We start from the raw sequence: 27,423 nt of genomic DNA on the forward strand, positions 1-27,423 counted from the left end.
TTCAAATTTTAAGTGACCAAAATTTATGTCTCCTATGATACAAAAATCTTTAAACAAGTTGTTTTATATGGCTATATCTGAGAGAAGATAATTGAGGAGAATCAACTGGACTCTGCACTTGGGAGCAATGTCTAGCTGAGAGGTCTTAAACTTATGGCCTGCATGCCATCTACAGCCCCAGCAGTTCCACAATCTGTCTTGAAATCACTACTAGCATGAGTCCCTGTGTTCCAAGGGAGTGCGTCCCTAACCTTCCACCAAGCCCAGCCCATTCTGCCTTGTCCCTCCCCCACTGCACACTTCTCTCAACCCCCACTCCTTTGAGGGACAATCTTGGGGATTACCAGGGGGCCTGGAACAGGGGTGAAGCAGGGGCTGGCCTCTCCACTCATTGCAATGGTGGGAGTTGTGGGGAAACGGAGCAATCCAGAAACCTCTGCTCCACTTGGCTGCCATCTTCCAGGCCATACCAGTTGCTCTACTTCACCAGACCTTCACATGCCTCCCTTTGGCCACAGGGATGTACCGGCCACAGGGCAGACGTATCAGCTACAAGCTACTCTAACATCACTGTGCTGCCAGTGGTGGAGCTGGCGACTGCTGAGGCTGGGGGGAGATCATCCATCTAGAGGCAGCAGATCGGACTGGGGGACGTGGTGGGAACCCATGTGCCAAAAGGCAGGGCCAGGAGAGACATATGGGGAGCATTACACAGACCCCTGCCTCTCCCTGAGCCTTGCCAGAAGGTGACGCCCACTTAATTTGCTGTGAGAATAAGGACTGGCACTGACCCTAAGGTAAACTGAGTTTGAACCTGATCTAGACAGTTACTAGCATGTTGTTTATTCCCCAGGAGGCAAACTGTAAAGATCCCATGAATATCACCACCTGGTGGACAAGCTACAGAAAAACAGTGGCATCTGCCAGGAAAAGCAGCAACTAATCTTCATTATTTAATCAAAACAAAAGTAGAGAGCAACATATGGTGCTGGTGAAGTTTTGGAACAGACATGAAATAAGGACATAGAAACTGGGAAATGAATATATCACTATAGGAAGAGACATTTCTACAATCACTTTTATTAGTTATGGAAGAATCCCCACTAGTATTTACATAGTGCAAAAAAGCTGTTATTACTCTGAAAAAGTATGATAGCTAGAACAATTATCCTTCATACAGCAGAAAAGAAAACAAAACCCTTCATCTTTAATTTCATAGTTTTTTTTACTGTTTAACTTAAGTGTGGCTACAAATGTTAAGACATTAAAGATTAACAGTTTACCTTATTAGAATTTATTTAAAAATATATGAACCATTTATTAACATTATTTAGAAGATGGGCTGTGCCAACTGTGTTGCTACTTTCAGTGTTATCAATGTATATAAATTTCAAGCTAGACATTCTGACATTTCATTGTGTGTGTGTAAGGGATAGGTAAAGAACCCATATAGGTTGCACCTATGGCTTTCTTCTGCTGGTTTTTGTTTTCGTAAACAAAATGTTCACATTTAATTTTAATGATTAAAATATGATCAATATTTAAATCCACTGGCTAGTTTAATTAGTTGGCACAACTTCACAGAGAATACTTGACAGTTTTCACAAACAGCAGCTTTTCAACGAAGAATTTTTTTTGTATTCATATTTAAAGTAATGTTAAAATTTAAACTTCATGCTAAAGAACTCAACTGAATCGTGTGAAAACCCTCACCCACATAAGCATTAGGTATTTGCCAACTTAATGTTATGAAATCATACAAGTGCATTATTGAACATCTTCTGTAGCTTTTAAATTTTAAAAATGTGGGACAATTCCTGAAGTCGTTGTTTGGTTCCAACCCTGCAAACACTTACACGGGTGTTTCACTGAAGCATAACAATAGGTCCACTGAGACCAGTGGGACTACTCAGTCTCCTAAAATCAAATATGCATGCAAGTACTTGCAAGACTAGGGCCTTCACCCTTACTCAGACTAAAAAAAATGATTAGTTGGTCTGATGAAGAATTATATTCTGCAGATTTTTCCCTATGTTTATTTTTAGAAATAGTAAAAGTGTTATATAAAAAAAATTCTACGCATAGTAACTTCTATCGATTCACTGTAAAGATGCCCCACCATGTTATATTTCATGTTTGGCTAGATACATGTAATCTAGACAACCCAATAAAGTCTTTGAAACAAAAATATGGATCTTTGTTTTCTGAATAATCTTTACAGAAAAAGCTATATTCTTATAAGTGCAGAAACATCTTACTGAGTGTAACATCCTGTATAATAAATTATACACTTTTTATAGTGAAATAGAAATCCAACTATCTTAAAAAATTAATCATGGCACTGTAAAGTAACCTATAAGAAAGGTTATATTTATTTTTGTTGCGGATAGAACAAGATTACCAAAAGATCAAAATTATACCTCTTATGTGCTTCAAGAAACTTCCTAATTTTAAATGCAAATACACCTCTTCCCCGACACACTGTCATTTCATTTTCAATTGTATCTCATCTCTCCTTATCAAAAGGAAATACTCTAAAAGGTTTTCCTTTACTCCTTTTTAGTTTGCCTCCCTAGAAGTGATCATTCACATTTTCAAAGATTATGCTTGTTTGCTGGCAAATAGAAATGTGTTAAATGAGCTGTATCATCTTTAATGAACTCACAACATACTTATAAAATCTGTAGCAAAATTAAACAAGTGAGTTGAAGATAAGTAGATTTCCTGTTTGATATAAATGTCAAATTTAAAAATGACTATCCAACTTCAGAAAAGACCAGAAACAACCCTTGGTAATGCTACTACCACAAGATCAAGAGCTATTTGAATCACTGGCATGCAATAAGTTAAAGGAAACAGTTTTGGTGTTTCATTTTGTTTTTTTTGGTGGTAATTCCACTTTCCACATTTGGAAGATATGAGTTAAAAGCCATCCTTAGTGTGCACACATGATCTTAGTTGTCGACGGGTGCAGTGCATACACATACAAGGGCAAACATTGATCCTCTGTCAGTAGTTCAAAACCCTATCATTTCCTAAATCAACTAAACTTTTCCAAATGTATGCAAAGTAAACTCTGCAATATGAACAACTGAGGTTAATAGTCAGGAGGCATCATTCTTGATAACTTGTATTCCTGTCTGCTGCTAATATCCAGGAAGATTACATCAAGGAACAAAAAACGTGACAGGACAGCCAGCAGCTCTTTCCAGTGGTAGCAAATGCTATGTAGGACATGTCTATAGATACCAAAATGTTATTTACATAATACTCAAACACACTCTTTCTGCTATGCTTCTTACCACCTGAAAGACAGGACAAGATAATTCTTAAACCTGGAGTCTGATTTTCCTAAGACAACATAAAATGTGTTACAAATACTATAAAAAGTGCTGGTCCCAAGTCCTTAAGTAAAGTACGTGTGCAAATAAAAAGTCTGTTCATTTGGGTTACTGAACATTACCTTTGTTAAATGGAAGTGGTCCAGAACAACAAAACATAATTAAAACAAATCTGTTTGGGACTGGAAAAAAAACAAAACCTGTTCATCGGCTACTTTTCTAATCAAGCCCTTGGTGCTGATGGCTCCAGTACATTTATTGCCAGTGCTGGACAAAGGTAAACTATTCAGACTATGTGCAAGGATTAGACAAACTCTACCCCAATAAATTTATCACCAGACAATGGATTTAATTTTAGCATTAGGAACAAATATGGATAATTATACAACAGCTTATTTCTCGTTTTTTGAAACACTGATACCCCTCAGTACTCCAAGGCACTTTCCTGTCTTCCCAGAACAACTGCTTTACTATTCTACAGGTCAACTACTAGGCTGCTACAACTGAGGAACAAGAGTTCACATTCTCAATGAGAAATAATTCTAAAATTGATCCTGAACACAATATAAAGTTGGCCAGAATCAAAGCATGCAAGTGAACACAACAATACACTTAGCTATTATATCAGTCACACTTGTTAACTACTCAGATCATTTTTGCCTGTTTTATTTAATGTAAATAAAATTATGCACATCAGCATTCCTGAGGTAAGTGAAAGAATAAGGAAGCAGTCAGTTACTAAGAACAAGATGGATGGTGGCAAGGTTAATGGTTCCCTTATTGTGCAAACAGTGACTACAAAGAAAAAAAAGAAGAGTATTCCATTGGAAAAAAGCAAATAATACATTAACTATAATTATTTTGCTATTGTGGTTTTGCATTAAAGTTAAGTCTAGCATATTGTAACCACCTCATCACAGACCTGCAGCTTTTGCAATATACCAGTCACAGACTCAACTAAAAAGCTGCATCTGTCTCAGCACAAGAATCATGCATACATTTCCCAATAATCTCCTCTTCCTTTTGACTGCAAGAAAAAGACTGTTGATTTTTCTGACTTCTCTTTAAGGAGAAGTTTTTTTTTTTAATTTTCTGGTACAATTACAAAATTATGGGTGAACAGGTTAAAATGATTGGGGTAACAGCAATGCAAAATATTGGTAATTGTTGCAAGTCTTAAAATTTAGATCACATCATGTGTTGAAAAAAAGTCAAATTTAAGATTTTACTTACAATTGACCATTTATAAATAGTTTCTATGTTACAAAAGGAGCTCAAGTGAATATCTGTTAGACAAATTTTTACATAGATAGTTTCAATTCTGGTAAATACATAGATACTGATTAAAAACTAACAATAGGTTTTAATGAAACAATTAACAAAGACATCTACAAATATCTTGTGAATTAAATACATATGTTAAATGTTTAACAGTGCAAAACGTTGAGATGAAGCGTACTAAGTAATGGCTGCAACCCTTACGACAGTTATAAACATAAAGAGTTCCTGAGTTTGTGCTTATTTTTACAACATGTAATTGGAATCTGTGTGTTCTTTATTCAGAGAAGTGCTGATGGTGGATTTATGTTGAGCATTACTTGCATGCTTATCAGTTGTCCATTCCTCACTATCAATTACTGGATCTACCTGCTCAGGAGTTTCCATCTCCTCCTCTTCACTCTGTTCTGCATTGTCTCCCTCTGCACTGCTAAGGGTCTTCCCAAGTTGAAGGGTTTCCATAGTTCTTTGGGTCTCTGAGACCCAAGATTCAATTCTGCTATTAAGCTGAACCTCTACCGATATAGGTTCATGGGTGTAATCCTCATCATCTTCGTCGTCGTCGTCCTCCTCCTCCTCCTCAAGCATTCCTGGTACAAGAGTACTGGTGGTACTGGTCATAGAGGAATTCAAAAGATCGCGACAGCTGCCATCCAAAGATCCTGTCTCTGTACTCTGCTGTGAGGCCCACTCCAAATTGTCATCTGGTTTCATCTCCTCTTTGTCAACGGGCAAGGATTTTCCATGACTTCCAATTGAGGTAGTTCTGGTTGTAACTGTGAGTGGCTGCTTATTAACAGTGGTTTTTTCAGCTTGAACACTGCTTGGTTTTTCTGGTGCAGTGGTCTTCAATGAGGAATCTCTCTCATTTTCAGATGTTTCCAACCCATCAGATGTTTCCACCATGTTTCTCCAGTTTGTTTCTGCAAATGAAGACACCACAAAGCTCGCCATAAACTTACAGCGTTAGAGGGTTTTAAAAATATTTACATATTTAAAAAAAAATCCTAATAATTTGTTCAAGTAAAAAGCATAGAAAGGGAGACGTGAATGTAATACCACACTTCTCCAAATATGAGCAAGTTTGAAACATGGTTGAAAAAAATCAAGAGCAGAAAAAGCTGTGATGTAAACCGTGTCATGCTTCAAAAGATCCTCAAACACATTTTCTTCTGAAATCAAAAGATGTGCTTGCCTCAGCACCACGCTCAGTTAGAACTGCATGGCTGATGGTATGGGAGAGACATGTAGCAAAGTTTTACGTCAGTGCCAGAATAGCATGGTAATTTGCTAAGAGTATTGATCATCATCAACCATTCAATTCTGAAATACCAATTTAAAAAAGCTACCTCAAAGGTAGACTGCAAAACAAACAAACAATCTAAAAGCAATCAAGTAATTATTTTAATGTGTAAAAGGGTTGCTCGGGGGTGTGTGTGTGTGTGTGTGAATCAGCAATGCTATTTACAACTTGATTTAAGTTAGACAAGCATTTATTCTCAACTGGTACTGCCCTAGCTGTTACACTGTGCGTATTTAAGAGCTGACACATATATTGATCTTGCAGGTTTCTCAGACCAGTGTTTATTAAACTTTGAGACCATGGAACACCAAACAATAATATTTTTATGTGGAACACCTAGGAAAATTTTCTATTGTCGTCAGAGCAAATGAACAACATACACAGCAAAAAATGACATAATGAAGTAATTTAATTAGCTATCATAGCAACAAAGTAGTAACACTATCTAGTTTTATAAAACAAAATATGTAACATCAGTGTATGAGATTAAAAATTTGTCAGAGGCTCATGGCGCACCTGTGAGTTCTTCACAGAACACAAGTGTCCTGTGGAATATAGTTTAAGAAACACTGGCTCAGACGATGGTAACTTCAAAATTCTTCCCAGGCTTCCCTTCAACATCAGATTTAAGCAATTGCTCTGGTCTTCAAAGACCTGAATAATTTAGCACCTATAAACTTCTTAACTCTTCACTCTGACAGGCATGCCCCCTTCACTTTGCCCTAGACACACAACCCCTTGTTCAAATCTCACCTCTGGCCTCCATATACGAGCTTACTATCATGGTGAACCCTATGCAACTGAAGTGACCATCCCAGGGTTGGTTGTAGGGTTATTTTGCATCAACATAAAGTATTTGAAACACAGCTGAGAATTAGGACCAATGCAGTTATTTGTGTGTGGTTAGCTCTAGGAGAACTTCCTCAGAGGACTACTCAGTCCCACGCCCCCTCCCACTCATCCCCCCGCAAGAGACTAGCCAATTTTGGAACACCTTTTCTACAGTGTTGTGACCTGTTTTCCCTGCTTGATACATGAGCCGAACGTTCCATGTACCAAACAGGGTGGCTGTCCTGGGTGAGAGAAGGACCATTTGCATGGCAAAGTCAAAGAAATCAAATCTCTACAGTGTAGAGTATATTTTAGAATGGAGAGTATTGGGAATGTTCTTCTATCCATAGTTTAAAATGTGCAGCTATTTCCACTTCATGGTTACGTAATGCAAACACCTTTAATACTCACCGTATTCCTTCTCATTCACTTCAGATATGGGCTCTGAAATAACACTACAGAATGAAATTGCACTTGCTGCAGAGGGATTACGAGAATGGCCCATGTGATGTGGTGCCTTCTTAACATTCTTTAAGGCCTCTTCAGCCTGTTCCTGCTCCATTGATGCAACCATATCTCTGTACGCTTTTCTAGCCTCCTCAGTCAGTGAGACCAACTTATTGAATAGGCTCTAAACATGAAGACATTTTCATATTTGTTAATTTCTTAAACATTTTTACTTGACATTTTCCCTTTTATCGAACATGCTCTGTACATGTAAGCCTAAAGCTTGCTTTGTCAAAAAGAGTGTGCCTTTTATTTTGGATAATAATCAGTTATGGCTGCTCTATGTTTCATTTTAAGGATGCCTCCGCATCTTCACAGCTGAAGTTTTTGGTGGGGTTGTTTTTGATGAAGCATGAATTGAAGCAAAAAACACTGCCTTCCTGCATTGTCTGCAGACTCACAGGAATAGTCACTAAGCCTGAAAATCCCAAATAATAAAATGCAGTCTTGCAGAATTTTCCTTTGAAAAAGATCACTAGTTTTGGTCATCGTAAGCCTCTTTGGGCTCCCTACCAGTGATTGCACAAAATAAAAACTCTAAAATAAAAACGAATTAGAGCTGTACTATTGTGAAGCAATGATTAATAGGGTTGAGCCTATTATATTATGGCACATTTAGATATGGACTCTCTCCATTAAGTCTTCAGCTCTTCTAATGTGATGTCACACCAAGTTGTAACCCAGGCTTAGCAAAAGATGGACTCGTGTGTTCAAGGAAACCTCTGATTAGAGTAGCAGTCTTATTTTTGCATCAAAGAAACCATCAAACATTTGGAGCCACTACAATGAATATTTGATGCAGTTTTCCATTACTGGCACACACTTGATATTGAATCTCTTTCCAAATATATGTTAGAACAAACAATGAATGACTAAGTATTTAAGGGTGCTTCCTTCCTCAGTAGGTAACAAACGATATAACATTATCTAAAATTCGATATTACTCTGACAAGCTGTTTCAGCACACTCGTTGATAATTTTTTCACCCCACTGATATTTATTAAAAAAAACTTTACATCTTGAACAAAAACATATTGCTAATTGCTTAACTGTTAAGTGGTTTAAGTTACAGTATGTGCTACAATACCTGAAACAAGTTCAGTAACAGAAATAATTACATGCTTAAACTTCACTGGAAATCAGAAGAGACAGATTAATACCAGTAAGTGCCACCAATTTCATTACTATGAGAAAAAAGTGCTGTCAGCCCAGCATCTTCAGTTCCTTGATGCCAACAGATACGGTGCAATCGATGAGGTGCCTGTCACAAAATCCAGGCCTCGGGCATCAGTAATCCTACAGTTTAGTGAGGGATATGAAAGTCTGTTCCGTTTCCTCATGCTGCATCCTCCACTCTATGCACAGAATATACAGCTGGTGGGATTTTGGGGGATGAGGAAGGAAAGCAGAATAGAAATCTACTGTCATTGGCAGGAGTGCTAGAATGAGTTTTATAGTGGGGCTACTCAGAGTCACTGAACCAAACTGTAAACACTATATATGATGGGAACCACTTCAAACCAGCAGTGCTGCAGCTGTTTCAGCACTCCTACTTCTAGCAGTATGGTCACTGGATGGCATCATGAGCAGTTAGAGAAGACTGCCTTCATAAAAGCTTCTGGAGCTGGTGGTTATGGACGAGGAGGGTATCTGATTACATATAGCTCTACAAGGAATAGGACAATCCATCCACCTGGTGCTGAATTCAGCAGGTGTTTGTCATTCTAACTGCTCTAAAGATGTGAAAGCTACTGATCAATAGTGTAAACGGGTGATTAGGTTTTCGTAATTACTAAAGGACTTAAAAATGGATAATTAAAATCCATACAGGGAAAACTGTGCTCCTACAGCTGAAAAGAGAACATTAGAATACTGTGCATACATTGCTGAAGATGTCATCCAAGAATCTGTATAGCCTTTGTTTGCTCAGAAAATGAAAATAAAATGAAACATGGAAAACTTCAGGATGACTGCCTTTGAGCACACTGGTGTTCAATGCACTATTTACGCCTTGTTTAGAAAACAGCAACACCTAATATAACTCTGCCATGAAGCCTGTGTGGGGGTCCATGCCAGTCCCAAGCCTGGATAAAGGAGGAGTGTTGGTCAGAGTGTTGGTCAGGAGTGTTGACTGACAAACAACAATACGAATGAAATCTCATGCCAGTATGTCTGAATGATAAAACATGCTGATTTGGACATTGCCCACATAAACAAGGTCCAAGACACCAAATTGAGCATTTGGGGTTGGCTTGATAAGTTGGCTACTCAAAGAAAATTACAACTAACGCATATGCTATCAGTTGGAACATGGAACATCCAAACACTGTGGGCAACTGGAAAATTACAGCTGATTCAGGAGGAGATGGAGAAATATCGATGCAATATATTTGGACTGGTGGAGATGCACTGGATGGCACTGGGATAGACGTGAGGTTGAGAAGTCATTTAGTCAGGGAACGAAACGAAGCATAAGGCAGGAGTCGGATTGCTTCTTAGCAAAAGAGCTAGAGGAGCATTATTAGGATACTAACCATTGACTGCAAGAATGATGGTAGCGAGATTGGAAGCAAAACCGTTCAAAATCTCAGTCATTCAGATGCATGCACTCACATCAGACAGTACAGAGGAAGAGATTGAAATATTCTATAAAGACTTGACAGAGACGCTGCAGGAGACACTGAAGACAGATGTGTTGATCGGAGGAGATTAGAGTGCAAAGGTCAGAACAGATAACGGAGGTTGAGAGTGTGTCATGGAAAGGTTTGGATACAAGAGAAAGAAACGAACAAGGTGAGAAACTACCAGAGTTTGCTATAGAGCATGAGATGGTGTTCTGCAACACGAGATTCCAACAAAAAAAAACTGTAGGAAGTGGACACGGCAATCAAATGATGGGAAATCCACGAACATGATCGATATGATTTTGATAAGAAGATGGATAACATCAGTACGACAGTGCCAAACTTTCCAAGGAGTGGCTATAGACTTGGACCACAGTCTAGCGATTGCAAACACCAAGATAAAACTCAAGAGAAAGTGTAAGAGACAGTTTAAGAATAGAAGAGATGTGGCAAGGAAGAAATAGGAAGTGAATACAGAGCTGCGCTCAAAGAGAAGATTAGGAATGCATCCACAGAGAAAGACCTAGATATGGAAGTTGAAGGGATAACCACGGCAATAGAAAAGGCAATTGAGCAGACTGATCTGGAAGAAAAGAAGCTCAATAAGAAGTGGATTACGCAGGAGACACTGAAGTTGGTTCAAGAGAAGAGAACATTGAAGATCAGCAGGGATGTTTCCAAGCAGGCAGAACAGCAATTTAGGGTGAAATGCAATGGAGGTAACGAGGGCAGCCAGAAAGGATAAGGCAAAATGGTTACAGAAGCAGTGTGAAGACACAGGGAGATATTACGGTGAATGTAAGGTCAGAGAGGTGTTTCAGATTATTAGAAATATTAATAGGAAGTGGCAGCTGAAGCAGATGGTGATCAAAGATGAGAACGAAGAGGTGGTCATGAACAAGGAGACTGTGCAGTGATGGATGAGATATTGCACTGATCTATGCAAAGCACAGCCGGACTTGAGTGTATCAGAAAGACTGATTGAAGAACTGAAAGATATCTCCACTGAGCATCAAGAGCAAGACCAATATTTTGAAGGAGAAAGTAGAAAGAGCAGTGAAATGATTAAAGAACAACAAGAGCCCTTGAAATGATAAGATCACAGAAGACATAATAAAATATGGCGAAGAAAGTATGATTCAGGAAATACACCTACTATGTAATATATGATGGAAAGAAAGGAAGGCACCTACGGAATGGACAAGATCCATGCTAGTGGTGATACCCAAGAAAGGAAATACATTGGAGTGCAAGAACTACAGAACAATTTCCCTAATGTGTCATCTAGGCAAGGTGCTGATGATGATACTGATGGACAAACTAAGATCACAGACAGAAGAACATCTAGTGGACGAGCAAGCAGGGTTCAGGAAAGATAGATGTACCATACAGCAGATACCGGCACTAAGATTGATAGCAGAGAAGGCTTGACAAAAGAACACCACACACGCTTGCCTCATTGATTTTTTCAGAAGGCATTTGACAGTATAGATCAGAAAGCGACTTGGGCAGTGTTGGAGTCGTATGGAGTGGACAGCAGACTGATGAAGTTGTTGAAGGAGATCAGTGACAATGTGGAGGCAGCAGTGAAAATGTGCAAGGAGTTGGGAAGTTGGTTCAGAATGAGTAGAGGCATGAAACAAGGAGATCCAATATCGCCAAGTATCTTCATCACGTATCTAGAGAGCTTGATGGACAAAATCAAGGAAGAGGTAGAAGGAATATCTGCACAGGAAAAGAATTAACAACTTGAGATTCGAGGATGATATAGTTATCACTGAGGAAGATGAGGAGAAGCTAGCGAAAATGGTGCAGGTGCTAAACAAGGAAAGGAAGTGGTATGGACTAATTATGAACATTGATAAAACAAACAACGGTATTTGGAGATAAGGAAATAGGAAGGAAAATCAGTGTAGACAGGATTGAACTAGAGAATGTGGAGCAGTTCACATATCTGGGAAGTAACCTAACGTATGAGCTAGACTGTAAAAAGGAAACAGCGACTAGAATAGCAAAAGCAAGAGTGAGTTTGAAGGCGACAGATAAGATCTGGAAAAGCAAAGTGATTATCTTAGGAACAAAGCTGAGCATCTTGAAAACGTGTATTCAGTAACATGTTGTATGGATGTGAGACATGGGTGATAATGAAAGATTCAAAAGAATAATATTGGCATTTGAGAGGAGTTGTTATGGAAAGATCCTGAGAATAGAATGGATGCAGAAGGTCACCAACAAGGAATTATATATGAAGATACAGCTGAACAAGAACCTACTACAGAAGGTTATGCAACAGAAGTTACAGCTCTTCGGGTATATTTGCAGAATGAATGATGAACAAAAAAAGTCAAACACTCTGGCATTCAGCATAATGGACGGTTCAAATAGGAGAGGCAGACCCCACAGAGAATGAGTAGATGATATAAGTAGATTGAGGTAGACCTAATCTGCAGAAAACAAGCCACTCTGCACCGGACAGGGAAAGATGGAAGGAAATAGTGAGAGGAATGAGACACCAATGGGCGCTGTGCCCACGATTGTTGATGATGATGAACACCTAATATAGTCCAAACACACACTGCAGAAGTTTAAAATTCTTCTGTAACCATCAGCCACCTCAACGATTGTTTGACTGAAAAAGGATATATGTGTCCAGGCTTCCCAACAACCTGTGGTAGAACTCATAAGACAACAGTTTCGCTACATTTGCATCTAACTATTATAAGTACTTTCCTTAAAATTTACACTGTGAATAAGGGTGAGAAGCACTTCTGGTCACACAGTAACCAGTAGTTTATATAACCAAGGACTACTAGAAAGGTATACAAAACCTTACGAAAGAAAATGGAATCATCAGAATACAGTCAGACTGAAAACTGAAAAACTGTCTCAGACTCAGACATCTAACTGACCTAATTTTAATTAATTCAGAATTGGAAACCCAGGACAAAACTACAAAGTTATTCAAAGGAGATGAGAAATTTCCATTACCAAGTTTCCGTGTTCTGACATACGACCTTCAGAGACAACACAACCAATTAAATCTAATAAAAATGATACTAATTCTACTTAACCCCGAGTTTTTCCCCATAATCATCTAGCCTTAAAATGGAGAATCAGATTTGTACCCCAAATCTGTTTGGTTTGTTGCATCCAACAAGTAAGAATAATCATGAACGGTAGCACAGATAATCTAAAAATGGACAAGTATGAAGACTCTCACTTGTCCCTCCAGGCAAGTGAGTGTGTTTTTGGCACTCAGACTGCTTTAGTTGAAATTTAATAGGCATGATGTTGGTGGAAAAAAAGTACAAAAAGTCAGTGGGTTGAGAACTTGTGTAATATCTGAGAGCAGTCAGAAGAGTGGTAAGCCATATCAGTTCAAAGGAGGCTCTGACTATGTCCCTTAGAACTGCAAGCTTTTCATTTTGGACAATGAATGCCCTTTTAATCTCTCTTTTTTTAAAGAATAAATAGGTTTACAACACAAGAAACAGTTTCTGTTCCATTTCATGTTCAAAGAATGGCTTTTTTCCTAATTTCCCAACAGATGGGGAAAGCACATCACCCATGTTTCAGTGCAGGCAGTAGATGAGCTGTACCTCCAGGTTGGAATGATATTATCACAGGCAGAGGAGATCTGTGTCTGCTAATAGTAGGTAAGAGCATATATGAGGGCAGAGCTTCAGCAGATGTTACTCAACATTCTCAGTCCATGTGAGTGTGGTCAGCAGAAGTCAAGTAGTCAGATCTGACGGGGGGAGGAGCACGTGACCCTGTGTGAGCCTCCCATAACCATCACATCACGTCTGATCAAAGGCCAGGATGAAATGATACATACACAGGTTATGTCTAATACGACTACAACCCACAAACTTCCCATCCCCGCCTTCCATCAGAGGTGTGTTGACCCAACGAAACAGCATACATCTTTGATAAAATATGGGAATTTTAGGCATCTGGTAAACATCCTTGATGCCAGTGCTCCTTTAAGGCAGACAAAACCCATGCTCGAGGTGTGTGGAGCAGGCCTCCCAATCTTTATGACAGGCCAAACAGCTTCTTCCTACAAGACACTTGCATGCCCTATGATTCCTGGACATTCTGGGGCATTTCAGCTGGCACTTCAAAAGGTCTGCCAGCATGTTCCAAAGTTTTAGAGGGAGAAGGGATGGCACTGACAGGACACCATGTCAATCTTAAAGAGATAACTTTAGAATAAAGAGGTCAAGATAAAACTGGCATCCTATGTCAAACACCACCTTGCATGCGTACGTAACGGTTAGCTTATGAGTCCAACAGCAGTGAACAAAGCTTGTAAACAGTACCACATGAGGAAAAAAAAGAAACAAACATTAACTATTTCATCTATATATTCAGAAATGAATTGCTTACCTCAGCACCTGAATAGTTGAAGATGCCTACCACACTAACAGGAACTAGCTTGTTCACACAACGACCAAGAGCTTTACGTCCAAGTGCAAAGACAAAAGGAATCTCTTGCTCTCGTGCCATGGCTATTACATTATACAGAGCTTCATCCAGTCCACCTTAGGAAGACAAAATAACCATGAAAACTAAAGCTTACAACAGTAATTGTTAACAGTGCGCTTTGGCCCAATCCAGTATTCCCCAGTTTTTGTCAACCACCTATAAGCTAAAACTTTAGTATGCAGTTAGTCACTGGATATTTAGATTAAAACCATGTACTGCCACAAAGCAGTACTGCTTTGAATGTAATCCACATGCAGTAAATTAGACTTGACAGTACTTGTATAAGCTATTTACAAAATATGATCATCTAAAAACTACTTAAAAATGCTGTGTACCCTCTAATGGTGTTGTACTATGCTCTGGAAGTATTAAAGCAGAAACTTTATGAAACTGAAGTCTGTTTCTTAATAGACCTTTCCTTCCTTTTACATAAAGCTCAGGAATTTATCATTTGCATTCCTGTAGTGTCTGAAATATGCTAGGCGCTGACCCTGCATAAAGGAAGGCACAATTCTGGTCCCACTATTTTGTACAGTTGAAGAAATGGGCACAAACCACAATGTGGCAGCTTTACAGGGTAACTGGAAGATGACCTTTCATGCACACAGGACAGCATGGAAGATGCATAAAATGACTGAGAAGTCAACAGAATAGATTATCAAGGTTAGCATCACTAGTAGTATCGGGGGAAACAACCTACACATAGCATTTATATACTAAAATATTTCTTCTTAAAGCATTTATACCTTTTGACTGAATTTTTTCACAATTTGGAGAAATGATCACACATTTGATCTTGTTTAACTTCATGTGCTTAGTAACTTCACGCAAACCCATAACAAGCCGTCTCCTTGCTTTTGCTCTCATGGGATCCTTTTGGTAAATTCGCTCCTGGAAGCTGACAAGCTCTTGCAATAGCAAAGTCACACACTCGTCTATTTCTTTACTTAGAACTTGATTACAATACCTGTCAATTCAGAAAAGACCATATTTTTGTATATAGCAAATTCAGAAATGTATCTCATTGCTGTGTGACCTTAAATGCTTTTGGCAGAGAGAAAAAGTATTTTACTTCCCTGAAATAATTTAGTATAACGGTCCAAGTATACTACATGCATTTATTTAGAAGTTAAAGAACGCTGCATCTAAAAACAATGTGAGGGTATTATGGAAGTGTTTAAACCACAAGGAAATGCATTATCAGTATACGACCCACGCAAACATAGCCCCTAAAGAGGATAGCTCAGACGCACTTAAATTTTACAATTCACTATTCCTTGATCAAATCTGATAATCAATGAAGGATACATTCGGGCATGATTAATAGTAATTCAATTGTAATATGGGTAGACAGTAGGATTTCCAGCTCCTCAAACTCAAAGTTGCCTTATTTCCCACCACAAATATAAGTGACTACTTAAAAAAAGTAAAAACCTCTTATTTTGAAAAGGACTTGCCTCCCTCTCCAATTCCTAAAAGCAGCACCCTTGCTGAAGGAAATCCTTTAAGAATATTAAAGCCTGCCCCATAACAAGCAGGAAAGAAACAGAGGGTACTACTTTTTTACACTTGGGATAGGCTAACATATTTACCAAGAACTTCAAAAGTCCAATAAATTCAAATAGTTACAAAATACAGTTGACTAGAATACACTCTTCGAATTTAAGCTGACTAATTCAAAGCTCTTACTCTCTGAATCTCTTGCTGTGAATTTTAGTAATTGCTGAAGATGCCATTGGGCTCCCTATCCCTGAACTGGCAGGTGAGCCTTGTGACACTGGTGTCATGCAATATGGAGAGTTCTGACTTGCAGGTGAGAGTGAAGTATCACTTGGCATACTTAGTCCAGGTTCTGAAATAAATGAAAACAGGTTTAAAACATCATTTGTATGAAATGCATTTTTATATATAAAAGTAATACAGTTTAACATAAGGCATTCATCTGCTACTCTTATGATTTTTATAATTACTACATGCCTGAAATTTGTAATATCTATCAGTTAAACTACTTCAGTGATATTTCAATATGCATTCAGTTATTACATTTGAGCTCTTTTTAAAGTATTTTAGAATTACTGGAACTACCTGAACAGAAATAGGAACTACCTGAAGAGAATAACTTCTTCTAAGTGACATTTAAATTATGCCATCTTTTAGTTGCTTTGCAGTGATTTGCAGAGAATCGTCACCTACTTTTAACACTAAACACATACTTGATGTCCTGGCAGTCCTTAGAGTATTACTCATTACTATGGCTTTACAATTACCATACCACATTGTAATGTGGGCAGTAAATTTCCATAACAAAGATGTAGTAGCTGACAGGTTCATATGCTCCTTTGCAAATTAACAAAATTTAGCAAAAGTTCAAATAGTTTGCATTAATTCAAGTGATTTGACACTAAACTTGCATTTTTTCAAAACTGCTTGTGTCTTTGTAATGCTGATTCTAGACAGAAGTGGGAGCACTAGAATATGACTTGAAAAATCTGGGTTTTCGTTGCCTTTTTTTGGCCTACCAAAAGCAAGAAGATTGGAAATCTCATGAAAAAGCCTGTTCTAAACAAGATTTCCAACCCAAATTTGATGAGCACAACTAGTCAAGGAAAACACATTTTCAAGCTCTTCCATCCCAAGTTCACGCCTTATGAAAGTTCCATTGGATATGTTTTATGATTGGCTAATGCTGAGGAAAAGAACAACATATTACTAATATGCATTTGGCATTAGATTCAGTTTATATAAACCTGTATAGCAGATCTGTGGTCACTGAAATAAATACAGCTATGCAAATTTACATCAGATGACAACCTTGTCCTTGATATTTTTTATCTCCATGAACGTGATAGTAAAGTCAGAGGTATGGTTTAACAAAACCCAGAACTAAGACTACAACACTCAATTAGCATATTTACTGAGGACTGCTAGAACTATAAAACTAACAAGAAATTAAAGGATTTGTTAGGACCAATTTCTAAATAAACGATCAGAAGCTTGATTAAAAAGGTGGTTTTAACTGTTTACAAACTCCAAATACCAAAGAAGAACTAAACGTCCCACACATTAGAAATTCAAGGTAAACTAGGAGTAAATAGGTGACAGTGACAAAATTTAGGGTATGGCCAAGTATTCTAAAAATCTTGAAGGTCTATTACAGAGAAAGTATCTCAAATGGAAAACAGAAGACTGATTTGAAAAACTGGACTGGACAAAGCACGTAAGAACTTTGTATAGTTGAGACACGGGTGAAATGGCCTCAGCTAGGTCTTTTTCATATCATCTCCATTCTTTCATAAGCGACATAGGGGATCACGTGATATGGAACAAGCTAAAAGTAATGGATTTTGTTTCACCTTAAAAATAAAACCTATGTACAGACACTTCAATTTTAAAACATTCAGTTTTAAAAATCCTGAAACAAGTGAACACTCTTACCTTCTTGAGAGGCCAACTCCTGAGACTGGTCAACAACCAAACTTACATGCACCTCTGTTTGCTCATCAGATCCCAGAAGACTGTGATCTGCAGATAAGCGTCCTTTCTTTTCTTCTCTTTCTTTCAAAATAATCTAGGAACAAAATACTAGTTTTCAATCAATTAGAAACCTGCGAGGATTATAGATTGCTACAATGAGTCAAGAAGCTTCTCTCACAGAACTGAGAAAAAATCATCAAGTTGGTTTAGAACCTTTTTGTTCGTATAAGAGTGTTCTGAGTGTGAACCTGATCCACATATTTTAAATCTGTTTGATGGATGAGAAATCATACCCTTCACTTTAGCAGCTGCAGTAAGGCATAATTCCAGAATATTTTTAGAGTAGTAGTCTGCAGGAAGGGCTTTACTTCCCCCATAGCTTTTGTTTAAAATATTTTCCACACACTCATTCTAACTTCTAGCTGATAAAGAATGCTTATCTTTCTTACCACCCCCGCACCATACACACACTCATTAGCACATTTGATGCAAGAATGCAACAGGACATGAATAGGATCTTACAACTTCTGGGAAAAAAAATTAAAAGCATCAAAAAGCACCACAATACAAAGTGTTGAGGCTATATGGCTATTTACTGTATCGAAGATAAAGGCTGATAATATCATGTATCAATGGCAGATGCCAATGCAGTGCCAAGGCACTGTTTCCCAAACTGTGTTTCATGGAACACTGGTGTGTGGTGGCATGTTAATAAAATTTAGAGGCTAGCAATATCTTTTTTCTAAAACATTAAACATGAAATTGCATGTATCAGAAATACTAAGGTACCTGAATAGTATTTCAATTGTAGGTATATTAATATTTATAACACATTCATAACAGAATAGTCATTATGAATCTCATGCCAAAACAATCAGTTGATTCAGATGGTTTTGGCAGAAGTCACGTGACATTGCACCTGATATGAGGATCCAACTCTCATGTATTGTTCCTAATATTAAGCAGATTTGTCATCAAAAGATGTAAAAACACTCTTCGCATTAAAAATGTCAAATGTTATTTATTTTCCAGTAGTCTTCTGTAAAAATAAATTAAAAAAACAAACAAACAAAATTTGATAATATTTTTCCATACCTAATTTGTTTTGCATTTTCTTTTCATAGAAGTGTAAGTCTTTAAGGGAAGACAGTCCTTTTTTGAACAATATTGTCCTTTCCATTTTTGTACAAAAGAGTGACACTAACCCTCTTTTTTCAGCTGTTATATTGAGGTTTTATTTTGGTTTTGTACTTAATTTTTATACCTAATTATATGGTTGCTAACTGTCTTCCTATCCAAAGGATATTAACTGTTCATTCAGAGGATTTTCTTGTTATTTTTTGTGCTTTGTAAAATAAAAGGCATCTAAAAACCTCTCTTTAAAATCAACTTTTGAACATTACTTGTGGCAATTTTTTGGTATGAAACTCACTGGGTTCCTCTCCCCCACAGCATGTACAGTAGGGTCGTGACATTCATGAGGGTTCAGTGCTGAGAACCCTTGCGAATGTTGACTTTTGCGAATATCTGCTACAGCACCAGCGCCTGCGTGGCTGCAACACTGGTGACATGCACCACCCAGCAGCATCACCAGCGCCCATGCAGCAGCATCACCAGTGCCACACTGGCACCAACAACGGGAACAGCAATGCCCATGTGGTGGCTACACCAGTGCCACGTGGGTGGCTACAGCGCCTCACACTGCACAACAGCGCCTCATGGGCGGCTAGGGCTCCTCGTGCTGTTCAAGGGCAACAGTGCCTCAGTGCACAGGATGACAAGCTGCTTGCAAATAACTGAATTTGCGAATGTCGTGACCTTACAGTGTGTGTTCTGTCAATATATTCCAAGCCGAAAAGTGTTCCATGATCAAATTATTTTGGGAAATGCTGCTGTAATGAATAATCAAAAGTAAAGTAAGGGCTGATGACCAGTCTTGTTGCATTCCCTGGACAGTCAGTGGCCAAATACGTCATTTGTTTCTATTTCCTTTCTTATGCTCCACCACAGACACAACCTAGCACCAAGTCTATTTTAGGGGTATGTCAGAAGCAGGCTGAACCCCCGCAATCAGCAAAAGCTGCTGAGAAGTATTCCTTTAAGTTCAACTTAAAACACTTCTAGTCGGTCTCCAGCTCTCCTAAGGATAACAATTCAGGAGTTCACAAGTCCCCTGGATCACAACTAAAACATGAAGGGTAGGTTTACATGGCAAAGTCATTTCGAAATAACTATCCTAGCATCTACACAATGCAACCACTATTTCAAAATAATTTCAAAATAACATTTGGCTTCTTTCAAAATTGGTAAACCTCATTCTATGAGGAATAGCACCTATTCCAAAACAGATATTTTGTAATACGTGCTGTTAAGACAGGGAATGGAGCCTATTTCAAAATAAGCCATAGTGCGTCCAATGTGTGTAGATGCTATATTCCGAAATACCTAAGTGCTATTTCAAAAAGAATTTTGTGTGTAGCTGTGTTATTTCAACATAGGCTATTTTGAAATAGCTCTGTGGAATAGCTTATTTTGAAATAAGGCTGCCGCGTAGACATACCCGAACGCTACATCTACACGAGAAGCCTCTGTTGACAGAAGTTACTGTCAGAAAGGATTTCCTGGCAAAGTTTCTGATCAACAGATCGCATCTACATATAAAAGCAGATCAAAAGAGCAATCCACTCTATTGACAGAGTGAAGCCAGACTGCCCGTGTCCCTTTCAGCAGAATGGCTGACTGGAAGCTCTGCACACAGGGCTGCCCAGTGAACCGGAAGCCCTGTCTGTTAACAAAAGGGCCCTTGAGCATCACACTTCTCTTTTTGTTGACAGAACGCTGTTGAGAGAGGCATTATACCTGAACGGGGAGAGGTGTAACACTGGTGGCGGATGTGCCGGGTTTTGTCAACAAAGCACATTTGCCATGTAGATGCTCCATGTTTTTTCCCCCCCAACCAAAGCCCTGTTTTGTTGGGAGAAGCTGCTTGTGTGGACGTGGCCTAAGAGAACTGTTATGTCATAGTTTTGAAACTGGTCCCAAAAAAGTTGCCTGGTTTACCTTTTTAAGTGCGGTGGGGCGTTTTAGTTTGGAAATTTCTCTCTCTTTTCCTCTTTTCACTTTTGGAGCTGTTGAGTCCAAAGGATTAAGACAACTCACAGATGGCTGTCCTTTAGATAATGACTTTCTGTTGGTAGACTCTTTGGTATGGAAGGGTGCAGCACTGCCAACTAAATATAGGCAAAAAAGATAGTCTCATTAAAAGATACCACTGAAAGATTTATTCCTAAGAAGAAATTTGTGATATTTTCTATAATAGCACTTTCATAAGTCTTAATTTCTAATATGAAAGTTTATTACACTAGTGTGTTATTGAAACTTTGAGAATCGTGACAGCACATTCCTGTTCTGTTAAGAAATGTGTAGATTAAGAAGCTGCAACTTCAGTTTATAACAGTGTATTCTGAATCTCATTTAAATCACCCATATACTTATGGCTAATGTTATTGGAGAAAAAGTTAACTAGATTTAGAATGATCAGATTTTCATCCTATGTTCTCAGAAAAGTATCTATGGAATACTAAAGTTAGATGGCATCACCTGTGTATGACAGAGGCCTGGTGTTGGTGAGCTGACGGGCTTTCATTGCTTGTTGCTGTTTCTCAAGTGCTGCTAACATGTCTCCTAAATCTAATTGCACAGGAGTCTTACTCTTCTTTCCAGCTGCTTTTGATAAAGCCTCCTGTGACATGAACAAAAGACATAGTTCACCTTTATGTCTATTTACCAATGCTCAGTAGAAGACAGCATGCATTTCAAAACAGGCATTATTGCTATAACAGTGTATGAAGCAATGCTGTGTGATAATGGTTAGTCCTCCCCTAGCAATTACTGCTCAAAAATGTAACAAACCTGGAGTTTCTTCTGCTCCATACTTATTTCTGAATATTCTTGAGCTGTGGCAAGTGCTGCTGCCAATGCTTTCTTCTTCTGACTTTTTGCACGTTTGGGTACAGAGGTTGTAATAGGAATTGGTGTTTGGACTATATTGATTGGAGAATTTTCAGGTAGATCATCCAGCTAAAGGTTGCAGAAGAGAGAATAAACATAATTATAAGCTGATAAAAGGAATTGTTTATGTGAACCAGTAGCAAAAGAACTTGGCAAAGGTAGAGAACTAGTTCTTTTAGCAGATATAGCACCCATCAAAAAGTAACTTGTAGCTGTGGCACAGCAAGTTCAAGTATGTATGAGGATACAGCTAAATAAGTTTTCTGAAGTACATAATCATTTTACTGGAAAAGACAGGTTACAAATTTTCCATCCTAAATTACTACTTCAGGGAACCCTTCTCTTAACATGAACAATTTAATAAATTCCCAGACTCTCAGAACTTGGACTTTCTACCAATAGCTGACTACCATACAAACAAATCTAGGGACATGGTTTTGCAGAAAACAGCAAATGAATCAGTAATCAGAGATCAATACTAAGGGTTCTCATACAAATTTTTGCTTCAGACTTCCTTCAAAGACCCATATGTATGTATGTTTATTAACTGCTGACTTCATTTTCTCTTTAGAATGGTATATGTTAAACTGGTCTATTACATTTGAAGCTCATGACCATCATGGACAGAGCTCCATTAAAACATTGATGACAGAAGAGGTAAGTGTTGACTGGGTTTATAAAGTCACTGTGTATTAATATATACTTGCAGAGAAGTCAATATAATTATAACATTGGAACAACAACAACAGTAGAACAACAGGTTCTTTAGATTAACAGTTTATCTTTAGCTGAATTCATTGTGTAACAGAACTCAAAAACATACTGTTTGCTTGGCCCCTTTGCAGACAATACCAGTTAATGTTTTAAAGCAACATCTTTGTGGATTTAAAAAAAAAAGAAACTATTGCAACAAGCTGTCAATGTTAAGGTAGGTCATCTTTTGAATCAAACAGAGAAAAGGAAAAGCTCCATCCTTGAATACTGATGGCACTTTCATTTAAAAAATAAATTTATGATTTTAAAAGTTATATATTTTAAAAAAACAACTATCAATATCAGCTTCATTTCTTTGATTTTCTTCCTTCAACACTTTTACTTAATGTTAACTTTTGTTTTTCTGTAACCTGCAAATGATTTTTGTCCCACCAATTTATTTTTTAAATTAATATCTATTCTATACAAATGTGGTTCCTGTTATGTTACAAAAGAACAATGGAGATGGGAAATCCAATTGTTGGCTTCTTGACAACATGGTTTTCCAGATATTGCTAATTTCATTTAAAATACCATTGGAAATGCTTTTCTACAACACAGGCGATAGTAATGTGTGTGTTTTTATATATATATTAATTCTATCATTGTAACCTTGTAAATATCAGAGATTCATGCAAAGAGAGAACATCAATCAAATTATATTCACCTTAAAAATCAGTATCACAAGAATACAAAATTCTTTACTTACTACTTTTGGTGAAAATTTTTGCTGTATGTTACTACCTTTGCCACTTCCACTGTCACTATTTAACTCTGGAAATTCATCTTCATCCTAAAGGAAGGATTGAGGATCAAAACTCAGATTGGCCTACAACGTGGTTGAAAACCCACCACACATCAAAAGACCAAAGACAGTAACTTGAATGGCCCAGGCTGGAAGTGAACGTACCCATTACTTGCATCCAATGGTGAAAATATTTAAAAAGGGCTCTAGAAGTGACCCTGGCAATTACAGACCGTTAAGTTTAACGTTAGATCCGGGCACATTAGTTGAAACAATAGTAAAGAATAAAATTGTCAGTCACGTAGAAGAACATAATTTAATGGGCAAAAGTCAACATGGTTTCTGCAGAGGGAAATCATGTTTTATTAATCTGTTAACAGTCCTTTGAAGGGGTTAAACATGCAGACAAGGGAGATCCAGTCGACATAGTACACTTAGATTTCCAGAAAGCCTTTGACAAAGCACCTCATCAAAGACTCTTATGTAAATTAAGTTCTCATGGGATAAGAGGGAAGGTCCTTTCATGGATTGAGAAAACTGGTTAAAAGACAGGAAACAATGAGTAGGCATAAATGGTAAATTTCCCAAATGGAGAGGGGTAACTATTGGTGTCCCCTAAGGGTCAGTCCTAGGACCGATCCTGTTCAATTTATTCATAAATGATCTGGAGAACAGGGTGAGCAGTGAGGTGGCAAAGTTTTCAGATGACACGAAACAGTTCAAGATAGTCAAGACAAAGGCAGACTGTGAAGAACTTCAAAAAGATCTTGTCAAACTGAGTGATCGGGCAATAAAATGGCAAATGAAATTTAATGTGGATAAGTGTAAGGTAATGCACATTGGAAAAAACAACCCCAACTACTCTTACAATATGATGGGGGCTAATTTAGCTATAAGTAATCAGGAAAGAGATCTTGGAGTTATCGTGGATAGTTCCTTGAAAACATCCACGCCATGTGTAGAGCCTGTCAAAAAAGCAAATAGGATGTTAGGTATTATTAAAAAAGGGATAGAAAATAAGACAAGGAGTATCTTACTGCCCCTATATAAATCTATGGTACACCCACATCTTGAATACTGTGTACAGATGTGGTCTCCTCACCTAAAAAAAAGATATCCAGAAAAGGGCAACTAAAATGATGAGGGGCTTGGAACAGGTCCTGTATGAGGAGAGGCTAAAAAGATTGGGACTTTACAGTTTAGAGAAGAGGAGAGTGAGGGGTACATGACAGAGGTATATAAAATTATGACAGGTGTGGAGAGGATGAATGAGAAGTTATTTACTTGTGCACATAATACAAGAACTAGAGGACACCGAATGAAATTAATGGGTAGCAGGTTTAAAACTAATAAAAGAAAGTTCTTCTTCACACAGTGCACAGTTAACCTGTGGAACTCCTTGCCAGAGGAGACTTGAAGGCTAGGACTATACCAGAATTTAAGAAAGAGCTAGATAAATTCATGGAAGTTAGGTCCATAAAAGGCTATTAGTCAAGGGTAGGAATGGCATCCCTGGCCTCCGATTGTTAGAGGCTGGAGATGGATGGCAGGAGACAAATCGCTTGATCGTTCTCTTCGGTCCACCCCCTCTGGGGCAGCTGGTACTGGCCACTGTCAGCAGACAGGCTACTGGGCTGGATGGACCCTTGGTCTAACCCAGTATGGCCATTCTCATGTTCTTATAGTGACCAAGCTGTACTAAATTTGTTAGATGAAGTATGCAACTGTACATTATGTTCCTATGGTAACTATATTTTGGCAACAGCTTTCAAAAAGAGTATGTTGAGTAGTACAAATGTTAAAATCCCTGCAGCATTTGAGAAAAGCACACAATTTAGTTTATTTTTATATTCTATAAAAAATGCAGCAAAAAATAAACTGAAAATCTACCAAAACTCGTTTCAAAAATTTACCTGAGTTTAATATAAAATCAGAAAGTACACATATTAGGCCTAAACTCCAGAGGTAATACATACTACTATTGCAAAAAAAAAAAAAAAAAAAAAAAAAAAAAAAAAAAAATCGGTCTTTTATTATGCTGTGGAACTTTAGAATTAGTTTTCAGCAAGAAGAGTTATCATGGGGTAACTATCACTATTTCAACATGTTTTCTGAGGTCTTGTCATATTGAAATTCTACCAGTGATTATGAAAATAAAAAAATACCTCAAAATACAAGGGTTCAGGACTTTGCTCTGTTCTGCTTGATTGGCTCGGGGCTAAAGGCTTCTCGTGTCGCTTCTGCAGCTTTTGCTTTCTCTCTGAAGATGTGCTATGCCCCCTGCATCTGAAACCAGACTTACAAAACAAGGAAACAGGGCTCTTAGTGGTTTAGAATTAAAAGTGGTTTAGATCTGTAATGCATTCATGTTACCTACTCTATTATACTAAATGGAAAAGATACACTAAGTTAAAAATTAATTTTTTAAAAAATAAAACTTTTCCCATGGAGTGTATGTATATTTTAAAATGAACAGATCTGAATGAAAGGCCCAGTTTATAAGTATATACTACTGTTAGGACCATAGATTAAAATTTTTTGGAATATGAAGATTCTAATTTTAATTTTATCACCAAGATTGATCGTCTATATTTTGCATTTTTACGCATCTCTGAAATATTACACTAACCCATGAAAATGTGAAATTGACCGATATTTTTGCAATTAGTGTTTTAGTTGCAAACAACAGGATGAAGTTTAACAAACTTCTTTTTCCTCTAAAAAACAAGGAGTCACAGAAATTTTGTCACTGTCCTATAACAAGTCTTCATCCCTTCAAATGTATTTAATCGGCTGAACTGTTAACATAAGTAAATAGATTACAAAATATTTAATTTCAGCAACACATACATAGCATATATATCTGCAACATACATTTCTTACAATAACTTTTATGGAAGGAACTAAAGCTTTTCAAATTCTGTATTTTCATTTGTAAGGAACTATAATTCATCCATTATATGGTTCTCATACATGTGCAAGTAGTTGCACACTAACAGAAGTAAGGGCATTCAAAGTTCTGCTTTAAACTCTTCATATTCAACCTGCCGACGTCTACACTACAGAGTTTTGTAGACAAAACATGTAGTTTTGTAGTCCACTTGCCACATGGGGCTATTTGGCTGTTTAAGGGGTGGCTGGTTTGCTTTAACAACACACAACACACTAATGTGGCTAGTTCATTATATTAGTATAGTGGACACTACTATACTATCCCTATAGTGGATACTACTTCAGAACTGTTCGGACATCACAGATCTAGATAATACTTAATCCTGCCATGACTGCAGGGGACAGGGTTAGATGACCTCATGGTCCCTTTGCAGTCCAATGATTCTATGATCTAAGAGACCACAGTTGTGGTCTTCTTTGGGCAACTTTAATAATGGAGACTTAGAAATTAAGGAAGACTATCGAGCTTTCACTCATTTTGGAGATCTTTTGCTTGCTGATATAGTTTTGAATATAGAAACCAAATACTTGAACTGAAGTTATTTTTCCTGATAGAAGCCTCCCAATATAGCTCAGGGTGGGCACAGAAGTATTATCACATGAAACGAGATGCTGTTTTTCTTTACCTCTGCAAAATGCTAAGGGTGGTTCTGCCACTGAATAGTTGGCATAGGAATATTAAAACTGCAGACTGAACTGATGCAGTTAAAAAAATCATTTGAAAGACCCATTGTGGACTAATACCTGACTATACATAATGCTAAACATTGTTCCTGATAGTAAAATGACAATGCTGACAACTGTGAACTCTGGCACTGGAGATGCAAATTTGCTGCTGACTTCTAATTTTCATCTTTAAGTTGGTGACATTTTAAGGCATAGTGAGGCACGTAATAATTGCATGCTGAACACTTACAACATCCCTGGCCGTTTTTTAAAAATTAAGACCATCACATCCACCTCAAAAACAGCTCCTAATATGATCTCCAAACTGGAACAAGGCCCTTTGAAGGAAACCAAGAGGAACTAACCACAGCAGGTCACTTGGGCTGTGTTATACTGTGCCCTTAACTTGAAATGAGACATGCTATTTGTGTTATGCCCAATACTTAC

The 27,423-nt window shown here is 37.8% G+C and overlaps 1 protein-coding gene across 2 annotated transcripts in view; it reads right to left on the reverse strand.

The window, feature by feature from the left end:
• Nucleotides 1–1,073: 1,073 nt before the first annotated feature.
• SECISBP2L (SECIS binding protein 2 like) overlaps nucleotides 1,074–27,423 on the reverse strand; it is a 45,288-nt gene continuing 18,938 nt past the window's right edge. For both annotated transcript variants that reach the window (XM_075006861.1, XM_075006862.1), the window contains exons 8-18: nucleotides 25,524–25,655; nucleotides 23,323–23,406; nucleotides 21,762–21,929; nucleotides 21,450–21,591; nucleotides 20,910–21,079; nucleotides 17,811–17,943; nucleotides 16,065–16,227; nucleotides 15,122–15,342; nucleotides 14,277–14,431; nucleotides 7,165–7,384; nucleotides 1,074–5,542 (exon numbers count right to left, since the gene is read on the reverse strand). In XM_075006861.1, coding sequence (XP_074862962.1) covers nucleotides 4,866–5,542; nucleotides 7,165–7,384; nucleotides 14,277–14,431; nucleotides 15,122–15,342; nucleotides 16,065–16,227; nucleotides 17,811–17,943; nucleotides 20,910–21,079; nucleotides 21,450–21,591; nucleotides 21,762–21,929; nucleotides 23,323–23,406; nucleotides 25,524–25,655 — 2,265 coding nt within the window. In that variant the 3' untranslated portion in view covers nucleotides 1,074–4,865. The remainder of the gene's footprint in view (nucleotides 5,543–7,164; nucleotides 7,385–14,276; nucleotides 14,432–15,121; nucleotides 15,343–16,064; nucleotides 16,228–17,810; nucleotides 17,944–20,909; nucleotides 21,080–21,449; nucleotides 21,592–21,761; nucleotides 21,930–23,322; nucleotides 23,407–25,523; nucleotides 25,656–27,423) is intronic.

This window comes from Carettochelys insculpta, chromosome 12, assembly GCF_033958435.1.
Source record: "Carettochelys insculpta isolate YL-2023 chromosome 12, ASM3395843v1, whole genome shotgun sequence".
NCBI classification, from domain to species: Eukaryota; Metazoa; Chordata; order Testudines; family Carettochelyidae; genus Carettochelys; species Carettochelys insculpta.